At 38.9% G+C, this 22,956-nt stretch overlaps 2 protein-coding genes across 4 annotated transcripts in view; both read left to right on the top strand.

Annotated features, from left to right (window-relative positions):
• LOC115625087 (F-actin-monooxygenase Mical) overlaps nucleotides 1-22,956 on the top strand; it is a 63,710-nt gene that overhangs the window by 24,507 nt on the left and 16,247 nt on the right. For 2 of the 3 annotated variants that reach the window (XM_030519983.1, XM_030519985.1), the window contains 8 exons: nucleotides 7,743-7,794; nucleotides 15,633-17,260; nucleotides 17,447-17,579; nucleotides 17,675-18,168; nucleotides 19,254-19,315; nucleotides 20,029-20,283; nucleotides 21,293-21,826; nucleotides 22,121-22,384. In XM_030519983.1, the coding sequence (XP_030375843.1) occupies nucleotides 15,634-17,260; nucleotides 17,447-17,579; nucleotides 17,675-18,168; nucleotides 19,254-19,315; nucleotides 20,029-20,283; nucleotides 21,293-21,826; nucleotides 22,121-22,384 (3,369 nt within the window). In that variant the 5' untranslated portion in view covers nucleotides 7,743-7,794; nucleotide 15,633. Of the gene's footprint in view, nucleotides 1-7,742; nucleotides 7,795-15,386; nucleotides 15,529-15,632; nucleotides 17,261-17,446; nucleotides 17,580-17,674; nucleotides 18,169-19,253; nucleotides 19,316-20,028; nucleotides 20,284-21,292; nucleotides 21,827-22,120; nucleotides 22,385-22,956 lie in introns of those variants that run through there. The other variant, XM_030519984.1, reaches the window with a different exon arrangement.
• Nucleotides 13,083-13,827, top strand: LOC115625090. The gene has a single exon (XM_030519989.1). It carries the CDS (start codon nucleotides 13,232-13,234, stop codon nucleotides 13,667-13,669), a length of 438 nt encoding a protein of 145 aa, XP_030375849.1. The 5' UTR covers nucleotides 13,083-13,231; the 3' UTR covers nucleotides 13,670-13,827.

Here is a 22,956-nt window from a genome sequence, read left to right on the forward strand (position 1 = left end):
TTTTGATCGACCTAATTAATGAAGTTTTGTAAACAAAAATATTTCAATTGTTATAGTACCTGAATTTGTTGTTATTTCTTTATGATTTACTTGTTAATATACTATACTTGATAATAACAATTATTTTAAGTTAAAACACCTTTTTATACAATTTTTGATCGAACTATATTTTTGAAATAGCGCTACTATTATTTTGAGCACAGCTGTATATATATTTTGTATTGGAAATGGTTTGTAATGGTTTCGTGTTTTGCCTCTTTTAATCGCTGCATTTAGCTTAAAGCAGGCACGTATCATTGTTTAAAGAAATAATTATATTTGTAGTTTAAATACTTAGAAAGAAATGCATAATTCATACGATCCGGGAATGATGACTGAATCTAGCTTTAAGATTCAATGGCAGAGGCAAGCGGCGTCTGTTTGTAACCACATGATCATGCCGCTAAATGCTGCCATACCTAGTTGTGTGAACATACTCGTACATATGTCAGTATCTTAATTACGGCACAATTATTATTTACTTTGGAAAATACGCATTTGCTCGGCTGGGTATGCAACTAAGATGAGGCAATGCAGTGCCTAGATCTCGCCACTATTCACTTTCATGACAAAGTTGTTCACCAAAATGACGCTTAAGCTGTCCCACAATTCTTTCTTTGATTTGAAAGCGAAATTTGCCTTCTGTTGTGCTTGACGGACGTCTATTGACAAATAAACAGACAACAGCCCCGCCCTGGTCGAGCAAGTGGCGTTTTTATTATTTTGACCAATGCTCAAATATGCAACCATTTGTTGTTCTGCCCAACATGTGAAATGTTTAACAAATAAACTTGATCAAACAAATAAACACGCATATGGGTGGCTCCACTTCACATGGTGATGGAATGCACATGGGACTTCAGCTCGGACAGATTGTTGAATTGTTTGCTTTAGTAATTTTAATATATGTATAGCGTTTGGCTAATCCCAAGTATATAACATAATAAGTACATACAGTATATATGGACACACGTTTGCCTTGCCATTAAACGAAAGCCGCCCAATTTGGTCTTGACAGCTGCTAAATATTTTCCTGCCTGGACTTTTATGAGCTGTGGTTATTTTAATGAATATTTTTACTTAAAAGGCGCCACCAAAGCACATTTTTCAAATACAACGTGACATTTCCAAGGATTTGTTTCAAACGACTTGTTGTAATTCATCTTGTTGTTCGGCGCCATAAAAATGCGCACAAAAATTTGTCATGTGTTGTAGCTGTAGTTGCTGCTGCTGTTGTCATAGCCGGCAGACGGATAATTAAATACTTTCACCTGAGAGGCTTGCCACACATGCAACAAAAACAAAAGCAAACTAAAAAATATGCTCATGCTCATTCGTTTCATGGCCAACCTTAAGTTGCAAAACTAACGCACTAAAAATAGGCGCAAAGCAGTTCATCGCCAAAATACTCGTACACCCAAGCACACACAGTCCAGTCGCACACTCAGTCCAGTCGCACACTCAGCAAGCACTGTTTCAAAGATACATTTTAATAGTCGCTTTTCACGCACGGACTTGACTTCGAACCCTGCCTCTGGTCTGGTCGTTGAGCCTGGGTGACACTTTGAGGTGCCTGTGCCCCTCCGCTTTCCTCGTGGCTCATTACAAATTGCATAAAGACGTCAAAGCGAGCCAAAGCAACATGGCTGCAACGTCATTGAGCCCGTTGGGGGACAACGCGTGAAAATGGCAATTTTTCACTTCGGGCCTCTTCACTCGCGTGCTTGCCAGCTGCGGGCCAAATAGACAACTTTCTTTAAAAAAAAGTTAAGTAAAATTAAATAAAACGAGCTAAAAAGTTATTTTTGTCTGCGCCGAAACTATTTGCACCTCACAATAAAAACGCTATTCCTTCATGGCTTCATAATTTTCACTACAAAGAATTTTTGCCTTTGGTCAGACGTAATCTACGCTCCCGACCCATGAGTACTGCAACACCATGACAACAACATTCTCAAAGTTCCAATTTACAAATTATCCGATATCAAAGATGTGCCGAGAGAAGTTCTCTCTTTATTTAAGTGGTTCATCTTCAATGTTGGAAGATTGACATATCCACCATCTCATCCACCATTTCATCATAGACCGAGCTTACTTTTTTGGCCCAACTTCTAATTGAGCCTGGCCATTTTCATCCTGCATTTGGTTAGGGTGAGTCTTTTTCAAGTACAACACCAAGATATCCTCTTCGGCTATATGCAGCGTTGTGTTCTTAAATCACATTGCAGGCACTTCTGTGTATATTCAGAGCTCACACAAATCGGAAGGCGTTATCAAAAAGCTGCTTTCAGGATCAACTCCGACATGTTGGAGGTCGAGTGTGTTAACTATTTTGTAGCTGCTTAATATGATGGATGTTGCAAGTGGGAAGTACAATGAGTTTAAGTTCAATAAGCATTCTAGACTTGACTTCTGACACTCCTATCAACCCGAATCATGGTCGTGTCGCTGACAATAACGAACTCTCGCGGAAAGTGTAATTAAAATGTTGTACGTATGAAGCCGGGCGAGGCAAATGGTACAAGTGGACTTGCACAGTGCAACGGATATTTAGTATCCGTTGTTGGACAATACTGTCGTTCCCTGATGATGAGTCCATATAAACTTTAAACCCGTTTTTGGATTTCGTCAATTGTACTCTTATAGAAACACAATTAAATTCAAAAGTTTACATTATTTGAAATGGCCGGAATAAAAAACCATAAAAATGCCTTTGAAGCAATTTCTACATATTACATAAAAATATAAAATTCAATAAAATCATAATTAGTGTAGGTATTTTGTTCTTTAATGAAATATTTAATGCGCCGCGTTGTACATATATAATTTTGTCCCCACCCATAAGTCGTTTTACACCACTGTCTCGTAGCCGGCTCTGCCTTCATGCGCTTTACAAAAGCTAATTTCATTTATCGCCGCTTAGATGTTAATTACTACAGTGTGTGTGTTTGTGCGTGTGTGCGGGTCCCCTAATCAAATTTATGTAGGTTGGTGTTGTTGCCCGCTGATGACGTCGCTGATTAAGCCACTGGAGGTCAATGTTGTTGTTGCATAAAAACATTGATTATAGTGCAGTGCCTGCGTTTATCTGTTTCATTTAATTTCCTGGCGATAAGGTTGCACTCACACATACACGCGCACACACACACACTGATGTCATCTATAAATATTTTCCCGCCCTGACGCAGATATTGGGAACAGCAAATGACTGACTATCTAAGAAATTCGCAACTGAAAAAAGAGACTAAACTGGTTTTGTGTTTGGATGTCCGTTTTTGCTTTTACGCCTTCCTATCTAACTTTAAAAGGTGTTTAAGGTCAAAGATGCACTGCTATGGCATTGCGCATAGATAGGCCGCCGTGTAATTACTCGTATGCCGTACAATGTGGTCTGAATTAGTAGCGACCGCATGCTGTTGCTTAAGTTACGTATATGAGCTTTTTCCTTTGTCTTCTCTTAGTTCTCTTAACATTTCATAAAAATAATACTAATCTTGAACTCTTCAGACACTTAAAGCATTCAAAAATACTTTCAAAACATAAGTATTCAACCAGCTTTTTCTACCCCGATCAATCATTTCCTGCTTGTCCAATATTGGCGGACCATTCGTTTTTAAATTTACATTCACACATGTTCTACTGCATACAAATATGATCCGGACTTATGGTTATAACTTTTAATTTGTTCATTAACATTTATATTATCACCTCTAAAGTAATTCCCTGTTAATGCATTGCACATATGCCAATGCGTTTTCCAATCCTCAAAGCAAAAATCGTTTTCTGGAATAGTATTCAGTATCTTCCTAGATTTGGCTTCAATCTCCCTAATCCTATCAAATAACCAGAAGTCCTACGGAACTAAATTAGTCGAATATGTTACTTGAAGTTGTGGAAAAATGTTCTTAGCGAAATCGTCACGAACCAAAAGAGATTTTTCACAAAGCACAAAAGTTCTCTCAAAATTGTGTTGACCATAGCTTGCCGGACTGGCACCTGAACCCACCGGTTTGGAGATTTATTATTTATTATTTTGCTCCTACATAGGTATTTCTTAATAAGAATTAAGTATTCTTCTCTAATAATAATGAATAAATAAATAATTCAATTAAATTAAAGTGTGTTTTTGACAGATTAGAAAACCTTCTACAACATTCGCGCTGAACCATTTGCTACAGTTTTCCATTCTTTACACAAAATTTAACCGTTGCAAAATTGCAGATATAGTATAGTATATAGTACTATGTATACAATGAAGAAAATCGGGCGACACTTGACACAGCTGACAGTGATAGTGCCGCCAACTTATTAATAAGAAGAAGAACCATCCGCTGGATTTCAGGGCGTATAGGGTATTATATGTTTACAGTAGTATATAGTTGTAGTATGTGGTTTTACAAGTATTTCAAATTTGCTAAAAATTTCAAATTATAATTTGGCATGTGCCGTGTTATTAAATTGCATACATTTTGTTAGAACTAAGATAACAAAAATCGCTGTTGTATCCACTGTCCACTTGACCCATTAGATGTGATTATGTTGCTGGGCTTTATTGTGCCAAACACAACAACAACAATGGCACAACAACAAGTTGGCCAGCAGGCAGGCCAACAAGTTACGAGCCTGTTCAAAGAGTAAAGCAAACACGTTTTGGATGCGAAGTAAACCCAACAGCAAACACAACCGCATGCTTTGGTGGCGCAAGTGAAAGCGGCGCGGTGTTGGCCGCCAGTTGGATTTCCTTAAGGCGAATGCTCGCTTTGCCAACTGGAAGGCAATTTTCATGACTAGCCCTATAGAGGGGGCGCCTCTCCGGCCTGTCCTCCTAACCGTACAACCGACCGCTCGCCCGCCCTCGCGTTTGCATTCATATTTCTATCATACTTGTAGTCTTATTTCCACTTGTCATTGTTGTTGTTGCTGTTGTTGCTATTGCCACCGTAGCAGTGCATATAAAAATAACTGAACACTTGCCATTGCACACTTGGCCAACTTTGCCACAACTCGTTTGTAGTTGGCCAAAACTCTAGGTGCAAGTATTTCTAACTATTTGGCCCCCCACTCCCCCTTGCTCCTTCCTGGTGCCATGGCAACGTCTAATTTCATTCATTGCAACATTGCAACCAACTGCCTGCCAAACAAGACGCTGTGGCGACGGCGACGACGCGCAGTCGCAGTGCTGCCTTTTGACTGTTAGTTGTCGTTGTTGTTGGCCACGTGATTTTGCGGCTACCGAGCAGCTATTTGGCCAAGTGCGCTTACCTGACTCGCAGCTCTTTCTTGTTGCCTTGCGGTACAATGCTGTTATTGTTGTGGTTGCTGTTGCTGATGCTTTTGTGATAGGTTTTGTGCTTTTTGGGCTTTGGCAGCGTGTTTTATTCGTCGCCATTGGTCTGACTTTAATGCCATTTTCGTGCGCTGACTGCATTTGGGTGAAAAACGACTTTGGCGCGCATTTTTCGCAGTTGCAATTTCTTGTTGTTGCCGTCGTCGTCGGCATCATCGTTGTTGTTAGTGTGGTCGAGGTTGCAGGCGCTGTTTGTTGTTTGTTTTTGAAGTTTACTTTTACTGCAGCTTTTTATGACCAAGTCTCGAGTCTGTACTGCCTTTGAATACATTTTAGAGAGGTTATAGTGAAAAAGAATGTGGAAACTACTAACAAATTTGAGACAGGTGCTTCATCGGCTTTAATTGCGTTTTTTATATGTTTTTTGTGATTATATATTTTTGAATGCAGGCTGTACAGTCTGACAACATATAATAGAAAACACCATCAAAAATTCCTTTTGGAATCTGGGTGTTTTTACAAAAAGTTCTCAATTATCCACAGGATTTGGCTTCGCAACCAAAGCCAGCCCATTTCAAATCGGCATTCCACCCATTATTCAACAGTTTTCTCTGGTGAAATATAACCGATTGTCAAAGCAACAAAATGTATATCATTTTGATGATATGTATAAATAAACCAGAAAGCCACACACTTTTCTATGATAATCTCTCAGCCATAATCGCCATTGCAAACGTACACAACAACTATTGTATTCTCTTTTCCTGAAATGTACAAGATATATATTGGGTATGTGCAAAGTGAAAAATGTAACAGGCCGAAGGAGGCGTGGAGTACAAGTACGTACATACATATATGGGCATCGCAACCAGCCCAGTGACAGTCGAACGTTTTCAAAGTGGACAAAAGTCAGCACCTTAAACAATATTCACTATCTAGGTACATACAAAGTAAACAGAAATCAAATTCTGTCACACAATACTTTAAACTATCGAGTCTAAGAAAGTACCAAGCCTGAAAATAACTCGACCAAATAAAATGTACAACACTTAGATTGGGGCACAACACTACATCGATCCGACAATAGAAAAAGCTTTCCAACTTTGTCATAGTTCCATAAACAACATGCACCATATTTTTAGTCCTGCCCATCCTTCTCCAACCACAGATACCGGCGACCTCAAATGCCACATCCTTAGCTCAAATCGTACTTTAAATACGTTAGCACTACTTAAGATCTTAATAAATAAAATGTAGACATTTAAATTTAAGTTATCATCGTACAATGTACCCAACCACATGAAGACACTGGCAGTCATGACTATCAATATGTTAGCTTACTAGTTACTACTTTAAGTTAACATTTCATAATAATTATAACAAATGCGTAATCTTAAATTGACCAACGCAATTATTTACCACCTTACTACACATTATTAAACCCTATACCCAGGAATAATAGGTTATACTAGGTTATACGAATGTATCTAACAACTAAAAGCAGGCGTGGTATTTTGTTTATAATTATGACTAGGATAAAATCTATATTAGTTAGTGCGAATGTATGTAACACACAGAAGGAGAGACAGACTCCCAAAAGTATATATATTCTTAATCAGTACGACAAGGCGAGTCGATATAGCCATGTGCGTAGCTGCTGTTCTTTCTGCTTTGATTTAATTCTGTACTGCACATGAATGTATTGAACTTTATTAAATTTAATTTTAGGAGTAGGTATAGGGTATTTAAGAGTTGATCCCACTAGATTCTAACATTCCATTACTGTTTTTAATTAATTTAAAAAAAATATATTTAATTTAGTCCTTTTTTTTGTTGCAGTGGGTACAGGATATTTCGCGGTCGGGCTTGCTCGACTGTATCGTTTTCTTCTATTTGCTTAACAATTGCTCATAATTTTTGAGGGGATATTAGTGTAGTGTGCTGACATCATGTGCTGGTGCTTTCGCCACTACATGGACAGTCGCCCATGGTGATGTATAGTACATACAAGTATGTACACATGTATTTCTGTTTTGCGTTGATCAATGTGGCTCATGAATTGTCTCCGCACCCACACGACGAAATAGAAACAAAAACCTGAAAACGGCCACAAGCCAAGAAAAAGAGACATTTATAAATGTTGTATGCTAAGCATAGTTTGGCCGTTGGGCCAACCCACTTGATATATTCCGCATATGGTCGGTCAATTAAGCTTGTTGCCGCCTTTATCATTAATTGGCCTTCACATTGAAATGGCATTGCAGCCGGCAGCAATATTTCGAAAATGGTGTGAACATACGCAAATTAATTAACGTTTAATAGCATATATTCGTATTTACATACATACATATGTATCTACATATAGTATGCAGCTCTTTCTACCTTTTTAACTAAGATTGCTTTTTTCTATTTACAGTTAGTGCCGCATATATGACAGATCCACACGACCGTGTTAACGACTAAAACAAGTAAGTGCAGCGACACGCAAATTATATTTTAAAAATGAATAGGCCCAAAACGACTAATCCGGTCAATTTATGCAAATTGTTACTAAATGTGGTTTGCAATTTACGTTCAGTGAAAAAGGCTTTTCTTTGCCCGAATTCGTGGTGCATATGAAACACTATGGTATGTAAATTTCCGAAAGGCACACCCAGCCATGATGTTTTGTTTGCATTCATTTTTTGCCAGGGATGGCCGCGTGATTGTATAAAATATCACAAACACTATCACTATCAAATACAGTTTTTTTCCCTGGGTAGGAAGGGCTTATTAGTTTTTGCAAAGTAACAAGGAGAAGAAAGCATCTGCGTCCCCATAAAGTATAGATATTCTTAGCCGAAAAAATTCGGTCTTGACATGCCCGCCCGCCTAAAGTGCCTGGTTTATGGATGAGTCCATCATTTTAGAGAACAATTTTTGCTCTAGTGCTATGCGCAAAACTGTTGTACCTGCATTCATGCTGGTAAAACTTAACATTCAATTATAATATCAGAAAAAAAAGTGGAGAAACTTAAGTCGAGGGTCTCGACATTAAAATACTCTGTACATGTGTATAGAATAATTAGAGAAATTCGAAAAATTAAAAAATATGTTGATCGATTTTACCTCCGTTTGTCCCCTGACATATAGTTGACCATGCGGTCGGACAGACAGACAAGGTTGGATCGACTTATCATGATGATCAAAAATATAAATTCTTTGTGCCTGTTACATTTTTCAACAAATACATTTCATGTACAGAATATAGATATATAATTTAAACCGCCTATTTCATCTATCGGATTCAAGGTATACAAAATCGAAATACTAAAAATTTATTACTATTTGCATCCGTGCATATTTTTTGCAATCCAGAGGTGAACCCAAACAACGCTTTGTTTATGTCGCAACCATACAATGGCCCCATCTCTATTCTATAAGGCATGCACCTACATAAAAACGTATGTGATATAAAGCTTAAACCAGGCTAAAACTGTGTATTAACACTTGAGCTTCAGTCCTGACGGGGGTGTGTGCTTGTCTTTCATTGTGCGAACGCAGCAGCAAATGATGCCAGCCCTTTTAGAGGATAAGTGGGCGTGGTAAGCGGGCTAGCACAGCAAACATGTTTCTCTCCAAGAGAAAATTAAAACGTCGAGTCTGTAGTGGGAAAAATAGTATTTATTATGTATTTGGATGCGGTATGACAAAGATATTGATTTTGCATTAAATATGTATTGTGTAACACAATGCTCAAATCAATTAAATATCTATTTTTAGAGCATATAGTTGATTCACATACTCTTTTATATTCTCTGCCAAAATGCTTGGTTTTTGTTGTTTGTATTTTTTGATAATGTTAGCTGACCCGATTTGCCGTTCTAAGAATAGCGAGTGTATAAACGAAAAGTTAAGATAATATGTATACTTGAGTATTTGTATAATGCAGTGTGTTAGAATGTTTTGCATCGAACTACCCGTGCACGTAGGTCTGTTATGAAGTGAAAATCTAGAAAACAGTTGACAATTTTCGAAATTGTTTTCTTGAAACTGTAGCAATTCGTTTAGGTTCCTAGTGCTCACAAATATTTAATATATTCTTTGCAATTCTTGCACCAATTAGGCATTTTATACCTTGTACCCGAAAGGGTAAAAAGATAACGCCATATGAATATCACAGGAGGAGAAAACTGGACAGTCCCTATATTTCAATTCATATCGATTGACATATCAATCAGAAGCTCAATATTTTTTCGTAGTTGTGAATAGTTTGTTATCATAATTTATTATTATAATCAGTTCACTACATCATACACCTTTTGTCATAGGACCGAACTTTTCTTTTTATACCCTGTACCCGTAGGGCAAAAAGGGTATATTAGGTTTGTGCAAAGTATGTAACATACAGAAGGAAGCATCTCCGACCCCATAAAGTATATATATTCTTGATCAGCATGACGAGAGAAATCGATCTAGACATGTCCGTCCGTCCGTCCGTCTGTCCGTCCGTCTGGATGAACGCAAGGATCTCGGAAACTATTAAAGCTAGAATAACCAAAGTTGGCATCCAGATTCTCCTAGGTCCGAGTAAGGACGAGTTTATTTTTTTTTTTTAATTTCCCCCCCCTTCCCCCGCTACAGAATTTCGTCAATAGCGTCCACATTTCAAATGCTACCTAAACCAAACTTTGCACACATAATTTCTATACAATTATCTACTGTTGTTTAAAATTTTATCAAATTCGGTCAATTCTAAGAAAAGTTATTAGCAAAACAAATTCTCACCAGTACAACCCCCCCAAACTGCAGCAACAAGTTCGCTCTTCTTCTTCCTCTTTATGCTGCTGCTATGGGCGCATATAACTCAGTGACGGAAGTTTACCTGGGTACAGGGTATTACACTGTCGGGCTTGCTCGACTGTAGCGTTCTCTCTTGTATTTAATTTCACGGCATACATACAAGTACATTGATATACGAGAGTGTGACCAGAAGTTTGTAAACAGGGTTGAATAAAAGAAACCTGAGCATTACGTGTACATTTTTTTTGATATCCTGTACCTAAAGAATATATTGGGTTTGTGCAAATGTATTTAACGCCAAAAAATCATACCATTCGAAATGCAGATATAGATTTAATCGTGTCATCAGGCGGGTACCTAGAGAAAATGGCGATAGTGTATTCGGTGGTGTTGGTGTTCAAAATATTGGTGAAAATCAATTCTCTAAAGTGTTCTTATAAACAACTACTACACATGATTTCGAGGTGTTTTTTCTGAATGGTGAGCACGTATTTGTTACTTATTTCTATATAAAATTACAAATATAAATTTTGTGCAGGTAAATTACGTGACTTGTAGGCATGCATTAGTAGAAGCACAAACATTTTTTATAAATTTTACCCATATACCCATACTATATATGGACGTAAATGTAGAAAGTTCCCACTGAGCACTGTCTTTTTCGGCGCTTTCTTATCGACACTGTTGGCGCAGCAAACGTAAACAGCGCTAATAACTCACATTATCTGTGGCTGTTGATTGTGAAAACATTTGTACGACGTATGTGTAGATACAATATCTATAATTTCAGTGGGTTCATGTACAAGTATGTGGGTGTGTAGTGCTTTCTTCTACGCTGTTTTGCCTTATATAGCACAGTTCACACTGTGTCGTTGTTGTTGTTCGGAACTGTCAGTGGTTGTTGTTGCATTTTCATTGTTTTCCTGATCCGACAGTATGACTGCAGAATCGAATCTTTGTATCTTTGTTAAGGGGCACAGGGATCTTTCTTTATTGAAAAATTATTTAAAAGCGAATGAGCCACATGGGTAGAACTTCATTAATACGATGCCTGCTCGTGAGGCGCAACGAACGCAGCGAATTATTAAAAGAAGCCAAGTTGTTATATAAACTGTGCAAGAAAAGATTATTATTTCAAAAAACCAAACAAACCAGAGCCAATTACAGCCAACCGAACTGTAAAAAAGCAGAAGACCCAACACCAAACATACAGGTGACTAAATCAATCAAAAAGTGAGATATTAAGCTCTTGAAAAAATAATGTGAAAACATGTACATACATAGGTACATATGTAAGCATCGTAATTTTGTGGTTTTTATTTTAATTGTTTGATTGCTTATGAATGAATGCCCATTTATGTTATTAGACAAATGAAATATATTATATTAGTTGGCTATTAGCCAAGTTTTGTGTTGTGTTTATAAATATTTTGTTGTTTTATATTTGATTGGCGTTTGTTCGCAAACGCGTGTGAAAAGAAACCAACCCGACGCCAAAAGCTTTGACGCGAGCAATTTTATATATATATATATATATATATATATATATGTATATATATACAAACCAGAAAGAAAGCGCAAAAAAACAGATTCCACAAAAGCTTGGGCCTTGATCTTGCTAGGTTTAGAAGAGCCATATGCATAATTTCAATTAAATTAAAATTCCTCAAATATTAATTGCAAATATGCATGGGTTCTTGTGACTAATGTTCAAAATGATTCTAATTACACGTCATATTCTGGCTAAACTCAAATAATGACGACCTTAACGCGTTGTGTGGGCGTCCTGATGATGAGTCATGGGCCCAAAACCCATTGACAAGGAACAGTTTGTTTTCACATACATAAATCCGTAGACAGCGAATGAGCAGCCGCGTATTTTACACCCTCGTTGGTTGTCTGGCACGTGTTCCCTGCCTCAACAAACAAAACATTGTTCCAAAGCAGATAACCCCAAAATGGTACTGAGAGAGACCCCCTGAAGGAAAATCAATACACGCTTAACTTTTTGTCCTGTTTTAACTTTAATGCTCATGTTTAATTTTATTTTTTGCCACTCATCGACCGCCATGACATAATGCGTTCTGTGCCCAATGTGTCGCCCAACATTTGTTCTTGTCCAAGTCGCCAGCCAGGCATCTAGTCACCCAACGAGGCAGTGGGACAGCCAGTTGGCAATTCAGCAAGCGTCAGGTCGTCGCCGAACCCCTACGCCAAACATTTGTTTTCCCTGCTGCGCGTTTGCTACATTTTTATTCGCTTCCATGGGGGAGGGCTTGACTTGGCCCAAATGGTTGTTCGTCCGATGAGCGTGCGCGTTTTATGACTTTCGTGGCGCCACTCGAATTCTTGTACAACTTCAATGCACGATGAGAACTTAGACGTTGTGTATAACAACTACAATTGATGGAAATGTCTGAAAAGCAGCCTTACTGTCAAAGTTAAGGTCCATTCTACATTTCTACTTATTTGGATAAATTAAACAACATTAATATATAGGCACCAATATGAAGTCAAAAGATTAATATATAGAATGACATTATCAGCGTGCTACCTCAATACCAAGAACTATTAAAAGGCCCTTCCACAAAAAAGAACTATTGAAAATAAAAATTCCAGTCAAAAGAAAACATTTAATTTTCTCATTTTATCCATCAAATAAAAAAGACATTAAAATAAATGGCCGCAAAAGTGATAAATTGATGAAGAGAATAAGAATAATTGGATAAGTAATTTCTCTTCGATTACTTTTTTTCCCCAAAGCAATTTAAGGAATTCAAAATCTTGTTACTTAAAGGTTGGCTTAAATCATGCAGTATACTTAGTTAGTTCTACAAGCCCTTCTCATATAAATAGTTATTAGGGTCAATCTAACAAACATAATATGGTGAGTAAGCTTTGATATTTTTGTTCCGAACTATCAGAGCTATCTGACATCACTTTGAATCGCCTTATTTATCTTGAAAATTCTCAAACACTCACATCGGAACAAATAGAATAATAAAAAAAAATTGTTCACTCCATTTCTCGACCGCAAGGGAAAAACCAAAAAAACATACAAATTTGTTGTCATATTTTCAGCTTATCCTCATTTTACAAAGTTTATACCCCCTAAAAATAAAAATGGACCCATTGAGCCTGGGAAAACAGAACAGCGCGGTTGTGTTGGAGACTCTTCAAGTCATGAACCGTCCGGCCACAGTGGGTGAAGTGTCAAAACGAGTATCAGATCTGTATAAAATTCCAATGGATCGCATCCAGCCGTTGGTACGAGATTTACTTGCATTGGGTGAGATTCATGGCTTCTTTATTCGTCGGAATCAATGGTACTCCATCAATGAGGTTGTAATTTCCGACCTGCGCAAGGAAATAAATAGCTACGTAGAGCACATTCTGAAAGAAAATGTTAGCGCCCCAGCCATAGGCAAGTCGACTTGTTCAAGTCAATCACCACTTATGATGCGACTTGGGCTAATGGATCAGCATATATTGTCGCCCCGATTCCGGAACATTTATTCGCTGGCTTGTGATGGAGCTCATGCTGCCAGCGAGGTCCTATAGGTGTCTATCCCGCTTGGTCACATGGCAGATATTGCACCAACGCATTGATACACGGTGCTTACAATCCAAATTTCTGAAGTGTTTTTCTATATGTATGTGTATTTATGCGGTGCAATAAAGTAGCCCACGTTTCCTGCAGCTGGTGGCAATGAAGCTAATATACACTCGCCACTTACTTCTGCCGGGGTCGACAACAGGACTGTATTCCGGGTCATTCGACTTACAAAATGGAGCAATGACTGTTTTAGCAGCAGACGTCCCAGTATTTGGACATAGTCGACATACCATGCACAGCGCCAGTCCTTGATAACTTAACAAGCTTGTCATCACCTTGTATATCCTTTAATTGTGGATTCCAAGTTTCGGTCGGTGTTTTTTTTTTTTTTTTTTTTTAACAGAAACACCTAATATGTTGAAGTTAATTTTCGCATGTATAGCTTCACATTTAAATATAGAATTAATGTGTCCATTGTCATCCATTTAAAATCGAGCTTCTGCAATGGAGGTCGTTGCATGTCTAGAGTTCATATTAGGAAGCTCAAGCATAGTATAAACTTTGCCTCTTTATTGACATTTCTCTAGTCTTTGTCTGCTGCCTGTCGTTTAATGGCTTATAGTCTGTCAGTTGTTGGTGCTACACATACGAGTATGTATGCTCCCTTTTAAAATGGAATCGCACTTTTCCTTTCATCGCTTTGTGACTGCATTTTCTTTCTACATTAGCACTGCCTTTATTAGTCACTCGTATGAGTAATCTCCGCCGGCTGCTTATATCCGACTATTAAATTTTGCTTTATAAGTTTTTTTGTAATTTAATTGATTGAAATATTGTAGGTGCCATTTGGTGTACTTTCCAATTGACATTTCAAAGAAAGAAATTAAATGCAAATTGGCAGAGACTGCTTTAAAGACTGCTTTAGACCACAGCAGATCCTCTTCAAATATGGCAATTCAATTCAACGGCAATTCTGAAAATACAATACAAAACTTAGTGGCGAATGTAAGATTATTGTGTAAAAATAACTAATTGGGTTAGCTCTAGTATTATTATAGTTCCAACAGCCATTTTTAAAATATGTATTCATGAGTAATGATAACATTGTTTTCGATATAAATAATTTTTTTGCCTAGTAACGTAAATGAAATTCTTCAATATTCATCATCATCTACATACATAAATAGGAGTTCACACTTCCAAGGATACACAGTCATTAATATGATTTTGATTTCTTATGTCGAGATGATTATAGATTGACATTTATTTATTAAATTGATATACCCTCTGTACTGGAGATGAATATAAACAGTATACTTGTAGTTTGCACAAATGTACGTAACAGGCAAAAGGAAGCCGTTCCAACCCCATAAAGAACATATGCACTATATATATTATTGATCAGCCAATCGATCTAGCCATGTCATGTTCAAAAACCATTGACACAACTAGTGATCTCGTGTTTTATTTATTTACTTACTGTTTTGTGAATTGTGTGTCACTATTTTATTTCTTTTGTGTGCGTTTATAAAAACCAAAATATATATCACAACGGCAGAATTTGTATTATTTTGGGCAAAGGGACGATATTTAATTGTCGGGCTTGTTCAACTTATTTGTCACGAAAAGAAATAAAATATCTATAAATAGATGATCAAACTGATAGAAAAGAACGTCAAACGAGGTGACAGATTGGCGCGATTTTTACATTGAACTTGTAAATCATAAATATGTCAAATTGAATTTATTTACGGAACTGAAAACAAATGAGATAATTTAATGCAAATTTTATATATGTGTGCGTGTGTGTTTAACGGGGCGGTGTGAGTGCACTGTCCACGCTGTTCAACAAATTGACAAAAAGGCAATTATACTAACATTAAATTTTAAATAATATCGTTTGGCACTTTTACGTCGGCCTTAAAATTCTTAAGTTCTATCTAATACATGCCTTTATTCTCGTTACAGCATGAGCCGCCAGCAACGGCACCACCAGCAGCAGCAACAGTTGCTGACAACGCAGCAGCAACAACAGCAGGCGTTGCTCATGGCCGAGCATGCGGCCGCTGCGGAGGCGGCCGAACTCTTCGATCTGCTATGCGTGGCGACGACAATGCGGCAGATACTGGCCCTACATCGTGCTATGTGTGATGCAGTGGGACTGCGTCCGTCGCCGCTCAACGATTTCTATCCAAAGCTGAAGGCCAAAGTGCGTTCGTGGAAGGCGCAGGCACTGTGGAAGAAATTCGATGCCCGTGCAGCACATCGTGTCTATGGCAAAGCTAATGCCTGCGCTGGAACACGCGTCCTGGTCATTGGTGCCGGACCCTGCGGCCTGCGCACAGCCATTGAGGCGCAATTGCTAGGTGCTAAGGTGGTGGTGCTGGAAAAACGCGATCGCATCACGCGCAACAATGTGTTGCACCTGTGGCCATTTGTGATAACAGATTTGCGAAATCTTGGCGCAAAGAAGTTCTATGGAAAGTTCTGTGCTGGTTCGATTGATCACATTTCCATCAGGCAGCTTCAGTGTATGCTGCTGAAGGTGGCGTTACTTCTAGGGGTCGAGATACACGAGGGCGTCTCATTCGAGCATGCAATTGAGCCCAGCGGCGATGGCAGTGGCTGGAAAGCTGCAGTTACGCCAACCGATCATGCTGTCTCGCACTATGAGTTCGATGTGCTTGTCGGCGCCGATGGAAAGCGAAACATGCTGGACTTTCGACGCAAAGAGTTTCGCGGCAAGTTGGCCATCGCTATCACAGCCAACTTTATAAACAAGAAAACCGAGGCGGAGGCTAAGGTGGAGGAAATAAGTGGCGTGGCGTTCATTTTCAATCAGGCCTTTTTCAAGGAGCTCTATGGCAGAACGGGCATTGATTTAGAGAACATTGTGTACTACAAAGATGAGACGCATTATTTCGTCATGACGGCTAAGAAGCACAGCCTTATCGATAAGGGAGTCATCATCGAGGATATGGCGGACCCTGCAGAGTTGTTGGCGCCTGCCAATGTGGACACCCAAAAACTGCATGACTATGCGCGCGAAGCAGCTGAGTTCTCTACCAAGTATCAGATGCTTAATCTTGAATTTGCAGTCAATCACTATGGCAAGCCAGATGTAGCCATGTTTGACTTTACATCTATGTTTGCTGCTGAAATGTCCTGCCGCGTGCTTGTGCGAAAGGGCTGTCGTCTACTGCAGTGCTTGGTGGGCGACAGTTTATTGGAACCCTTCTGGCCCACGGGATCGGGCTGCGCCCGCGGTTTTCTGAGTAGTATGGATGCGGCTTATGCTATAAAACTGTGGGCTAATCCACAGAACAGTGCCCTCGGTGTTTTGGCCCAGCGCGAGAGTATCTACCGGCTTCTAAATCAAACAACACCAGATACATTACAACGTGATATTAGCGCCTATACCGTAGACCCGGCAACACGCTATCCGAACCTCAATCGCGAGTCGGTAAACAGCTGGCAAGTTAAGCATTTGATTGATACCGATGATCCAGCAATACTGGAGCAGACTTTTATGGACACGCATGCGCTACACGCACCGCATGTTGAAACGCCAGGACGCCGCAAGCGGCGAAGTGGTGGTGAGTCTTTGCCTTGTCAATCTTGAAAATCTTCTCAAAAATCATATGAATTAGTTTTTCACATTTCAAGAGGTTTTTTGGCCTTTTCTTTATACAACAAAATGCTACTTTCTGTTTATATTTTTCCGCCTTGGCTCTGCTGACAAGTAGCCTAAATTTGTCTTAATTTCGTCATCACTTTTGCAGACTCTCTGCCACAAGGTGCTACGTTATTACGTTGGATTAGTGCGCAACTCCATGCCCATCGCTTTGTCCCTGAACTCAAAGAGCCTTCAGATATATTCAGGAATGGAAGAGTACTATGCGCCCTCATTAATCGGTAGGTTTTATAAAATATAACTGGGATTATATAGAAGGGGAATGCTACGCAAAAATTCAACATTTATAAACCTTTCTTTGATTTTCAATCTACAGATACCGACCCGATCTTGTCGATTTGGCAGGAGTCAAAGACATGAGCCCGTTGGAGTGCAATGAGTTGGCTTTCGGCGTGTTGGACCGTGAACTGCACATTGATCGCGTTATGACTGCCAAACAGTCGTTAGAGTTGACGGATGTCGAGTCACGCGTGTGGTTGCAGTATCTGGACCAGATCTGCGAACTGTTTCGTGGTGAAATACCGCACATCAAGCATCCCAAGATGGATTTCAGCGATCTTCGGCAAAAGTACCGCATCAATCACGCTCATGCCCAGCCAGACTTCTCCAAGCTGTTGCACACGAAGCCAAAGGCCAAGTCACCCATGCAGGATGCCGTTGATGTACCTATAACTGTACAGCGACGCTCGGTGCTGGACGATGAACGAGTCAAGCGTCAGCGGCGCCACGAGCAGTTGATGAACACCAATGTGGCGGGAACAAACGCTGCTAGCACCGGCGCTGGCGCAATCGGCACAAATGTGCAACAGGGTCTGTTGAAGATAACCATTATACACAATATTTCAGAAGCTTGATGTTTTTTAAATCGGGTGCAAGTTGCTACTCCAAATTGCCTTAAAGTGTATTACAAAATAAAACTGTACATTTGCGTGTGATGGACGAGTCTTTATTATTTGACATTGTGGCAAAGGTGGCAGCTTGCACGCCAAGTATCGTATTTAGCTGAAAAAAAAAACGAAAACAAGAACATATAGTATGCAGTATTTACAACAAGAGCTTTAGAAAAAAAAAACATTGGAAAAGTTGTTAGCAACTTCTTGACGAATCTCATTCAGATTCAGTGGCATTTAAACTTTTTATACCCTGTACCCGTAGGGTAAAAAGGGTATATTAGGTTTGTGCAAAGTATGTAACATACAGAAGGAAGCATCTCCGACCCCATAAAGTATATATATTCTGAATCAGCATGACGAGAGAAATCGATCTAGACATGTCCGTCCGTCTGTCCGTCCGTCTGTCCGTCTGGATGAACGCGAGGATCTCAGAAACTATAAAAGCTAGAATAACCAAAGTTGGCATCCAGATGCTCCTAGGTCCGAGTAAGGACGAGTTTATTTTTTTTTTTTTAATTTTCCCCCCCTTCCCCCGCTACAGAATTTCGTCAATAGCGTCCACATTTCAAATGCTACCTAAACCAAACTTTGCACACATAATTAATATATAATTGTCTACAGTTGTTTAAAATTTTATCCAATTCGGTCAATTCTGAGAAAAGTTATTAGCGAAACAAATTCTCTACAGTACAACCCCCACAAACTGCAGCAACAAGTTCGCTCTTCTTCTTCCTCTTTTTGCTGCTGCTATGGGCGCATATAACTCAGTGACGGAAGTTTACCTGGGTACAGGGTATTACACTGTCGGGCTTGCTCGACTGTAGCGTTCTCTCTTGTTAAAAAATATACTATACATATGCACTCAAATCATTTGGGATGTACGTGTATATATTAATAGAGCCATGAAGAAAATTATATATTAGAAAAATTTTAAAAATTTGTCAAGTGTTCTTTTTAACCTTATACTAACTGATTCCATTTCACTCACTTTTTTGCTCACAGCTCAAAATGAAACGCCACGACGATCGAAGAAACGTCGCCAAGCTGACAAATCGACCAACATTGTGAGTAGATTTTTTACCGTAATCATGGATTGGTTCACGCACATATTTTTGCGGTTTGAAAAGTGATCAAATACAAAATTTATTGTAATTTCACTGAAATATATATCTATATCAAAACTTGAATTGGATAAAATATCATGTAGTATTGCCATGTATGTATGTAAAACACATATGGGCCCTGTTACACAGAAAATTGTCTAACGTATATGAAATACGATCACTTTTCAAATGTTTATTTTTAATCTCTTGCATATACTAAGTATATGTATATCGCTTGTTATTCTACGCAATCATTTGTTCATCCACGACTGAATTGATTATAATATTGTTAATTTTTTGTCATATCAACAAAAAAACAAAACAAAACAATCCATTAAAAAGGTTCAACTCATACTACAAACAACTCTCTTTCGTGAACTCAGTAACGTCATGAGTGCATTCGCATACAATGAGGTCAGTTCAATCAGTGTCCAAGTGGTCCTAAGTCATTGTCGATTGTGTCGCGTTTTAATCACATTGTGTAAAAACCATACTAATCCAACCTATAAGTATTAGTCATTTAGTCCCAGTTTACGTTATATGTCTCAATCATAAGAAGAAACCTAGCAAATCATAAACTACTTGTACAATCAAACATATTTGCAATTATACATCCGTACCTGCTGGTTTTTATCAAATCTGTCAAAATGTTGACCCACGACTTTGCCGCGTAGGAGGAGCGTCAGCAGCGTTTGAAAGAGATCGAGGAGAATCGTCAAGAGCGCATGAGCAAGCGGCGCCAGGCGCGTTATCATCAAACGCAGAATTTCTACAAAAGCCTGCAGATGCTGCAAGCCGGTAATTTGCTGCGCGAGGGAGCTGCCGAAGATGGTACTCCCTTTGAGGATTACTCGATATTCCTTTATCGCCAGCAGGCGCCCGTCTTTAATGATCGCGTTAAGGAGCTCGAACGCAAACTGCTGTTTCCCGTAAGCAACGAAATGTTACTCAGTTACAATTGCTCGGTTGATTGATTGACTGTCTGTTGGCTTTTCAATGTTGTTGCCGCCGCTCAAACCGAAGATGAAAATTGAATGCACGAAGCTTCTTGCCCTTGGCTGAACATTCTTTTGTGTTTATAAACGAATGCGCAGTTCTAATCTCACTAACCGGCTGTTGTTGATTCTCTATAAACTAACAAACGCGCTTTAAGTCCGGTTAACCGCACGAACGCAGTGATGTCAACTATACGTTGATAGATAAATGCCTTACCCAGATAATGCAAATCATATATTTAAGATATACTTGTAGGTTTGCCTTTTTTTCTAAAAGCACAAAACAGAAGTAGGAATCGAATATCCCGTCGAACAAACCTAAAACAAACAAGAAACTTGGTGAATTTGACGCCTATTTCTGCTAGGATTCAAATATGTTTTTAATATGAAATAAAATAATTAAACTAAATTCGCATCGACGAGATTCGCATTGATAAACAATGTGTAAATGGAAACCTATATATACGAGAACTTTTTTGATAATACAAGTATATAATGTATTTGCGATTTTAGGAAGTGCTTTTTGAGGGTGATCGATATTTGCCGTATTTTCTGACAATCGGTGGATCTTCTGTTGGAGTCAAACTTTAAATATTACTGCGATATGCTTTATGTCTATACTCGTATATAAAGCAACCGAGATCTTTTAACGTCCTATTATGCAGTAGTTTACGTGTCCTAGTTGTCTTAAACTAATGCGCTTTCGTAACTCTTTTAGCATTAATTGTTTTGTGATCATTTTATAATTTGATTTGCTAAGTTATTTCGTTTATGTACAAAAGACCCTGAAAAATGAAATATTAAAATCGTAATCTTTTGATTTCTTCAACAAATTCCAACCCAATCTATTTTCTAAATGCCTGCCCCAACACAAACACTTGACACCCGATAAAAACAAACAAATTCTATTATATACCCAACGCCAACCGGAAATGATGCGCAGGATCGCGAACGCGGCGACATTCCTTCAGCGATGCCGCGTAACGGTGCTGACGAGCAATTCAGCGACCGCATCAAGGATATGGAACAGCGTATGCAGGGCCGTGGTGGTCTAAGCAGTGATAAGAAACCCAAAGATTTAATGCGCGCCATTGGCAAAATCGATTCGAGTGATTGGAACGTACGCGAGATTGAGAAAAAGATTGAACAGTCTAAAAAGACGGAAATACACGGTCCGAAGGGTCGTGAAAAAGTACCCAAGTGGAGCAAGGAACAATTCCAAGCACGTCAACACAAAATGTCCAAGCCGCAGCGTCAAGACTCACGTGAGGCTGAAAAGTTTAAGGAAATCGATGAAACTCTGAAAGTTTTGGACAAGCAGCTTAAAGAGGGACACAATCTGGACGTAGGTGAACGTGGACGCAACAAAGTGGCATCCATAGCAGGCCAATTTGGGAAAAAGGATGAACCAAATTCGGATGAAAAAAATGCGACTAGTGGCAATACGAACACCAACACTACTGTCATACCTAAATCTGTGAGTAATTTTGCGTTGTTGATTATTTTTATTGTTTATGCGGTATTTGTTTTTGCTTTTGCTTATGGGTTTGTGTTTATTTGTTTTTGGTGCGACGCCTGTAAGTTCCTACGTGTTCCAAACAGTGTTGTTGATAGTGAGCTTTTGTCTTAGGCCGATACACACTCAAACACATACACCTGCACACTCATTTGTATATATATATATAGATATATATTCCCTGTTGGTACATGTTTACGTGTTAATCTGCCATACCACTTCACCATACTAATTCCTTACTGTCCATTTCCCTAGAGCTCAAAGGTGGCGCTGGCCTTCAAGAAACAGGCCGCCTCCGAAAAGTGCCGCTTCTGCAAACAAACTGTCTACCTCATGGAGAAGACAACCGTTGAAGGTCTGGTTCTGCATCGTAATTGCCTCAAATGTCATCACTGCCATACGAGTTTGCGCATGGGCGGATATGCCTTCGATCGTGACGATCCCCAGGGACGATTTTATTGTACTCAACACTTCCGCCTACCGCCCAAACCGCTGCCGCAGCGTGTCAACAAAGCACGTGTAAGTAGAATTGCTAATAGCAATGTTCCATGTTCCAAAAAGGTAGGTATCTTATCCTAGTTAGTATGTGTTCAGAATTGACCACATTTATACAAGTATGTATACATCATAGATGTATAACGAATTTAAATTCGTGACTAATTACAGGCTGCACTTCAATGCAATGTCTGCCTATCCGTCCGTATGAACCCCTAGATCTCAGAACCTATGAGACCTGGAGACACCAAATTTTGCACAGAGTTGCCTGATATGTATACGCAAAAGTTAATTGGAAAAATTTCGTTCTCCTCCACTATTAGTGATAATTCCCAAAATTCTGAGAATTTGTTGAAATTCGGCCATTACATCCTTTTAGTATTTATGTGTCCGTAGTTCAAGTTTCATGGTGATAAGCCAATTTTAAAGGAAGTTATAGCCATAAATGTAATCTCTGCCCAAACGTTGCAGCAACTATTGTTTTTGTTGCTGCTTGGCCCAACTTTTTACTGCACACATAGACGTGAAAAGACACACATAGCCTCAATGTGAATTAAAATGCAAAAGGAGGATTAATCGAAAAAATGTTTTTTTTA

This window comes from Scaptodrosophila lebanonensis, unplaced genomic scaffold (genome assembly GCF_003285725.1).
Source record: "Scaptodrosophila lebanonensis strain 11010-0011.00,11010-0021.00 unplaced genomic scaffold, SlebRS2 tig00000072-arrow-pilon, whole genome shotgun sequence".
NCBI classification, from domain to species: Eukaryota; Metazoa; Arthropoda; class Insecta; order Diptera; family Drosophilidae; genus Scaptodrosophila; species Scaptodrosophila lebanonensis.

What these genes read in the sequence shown, in the direction of transcription:
- LOC115625090 (XM_030519989.1), top strand. Translation starts at nt 13,232, where the DNA reads ATGGACCCATTGAGCCTGGGAAAACAGAACAGCGCGGTTGTGTTGGAG.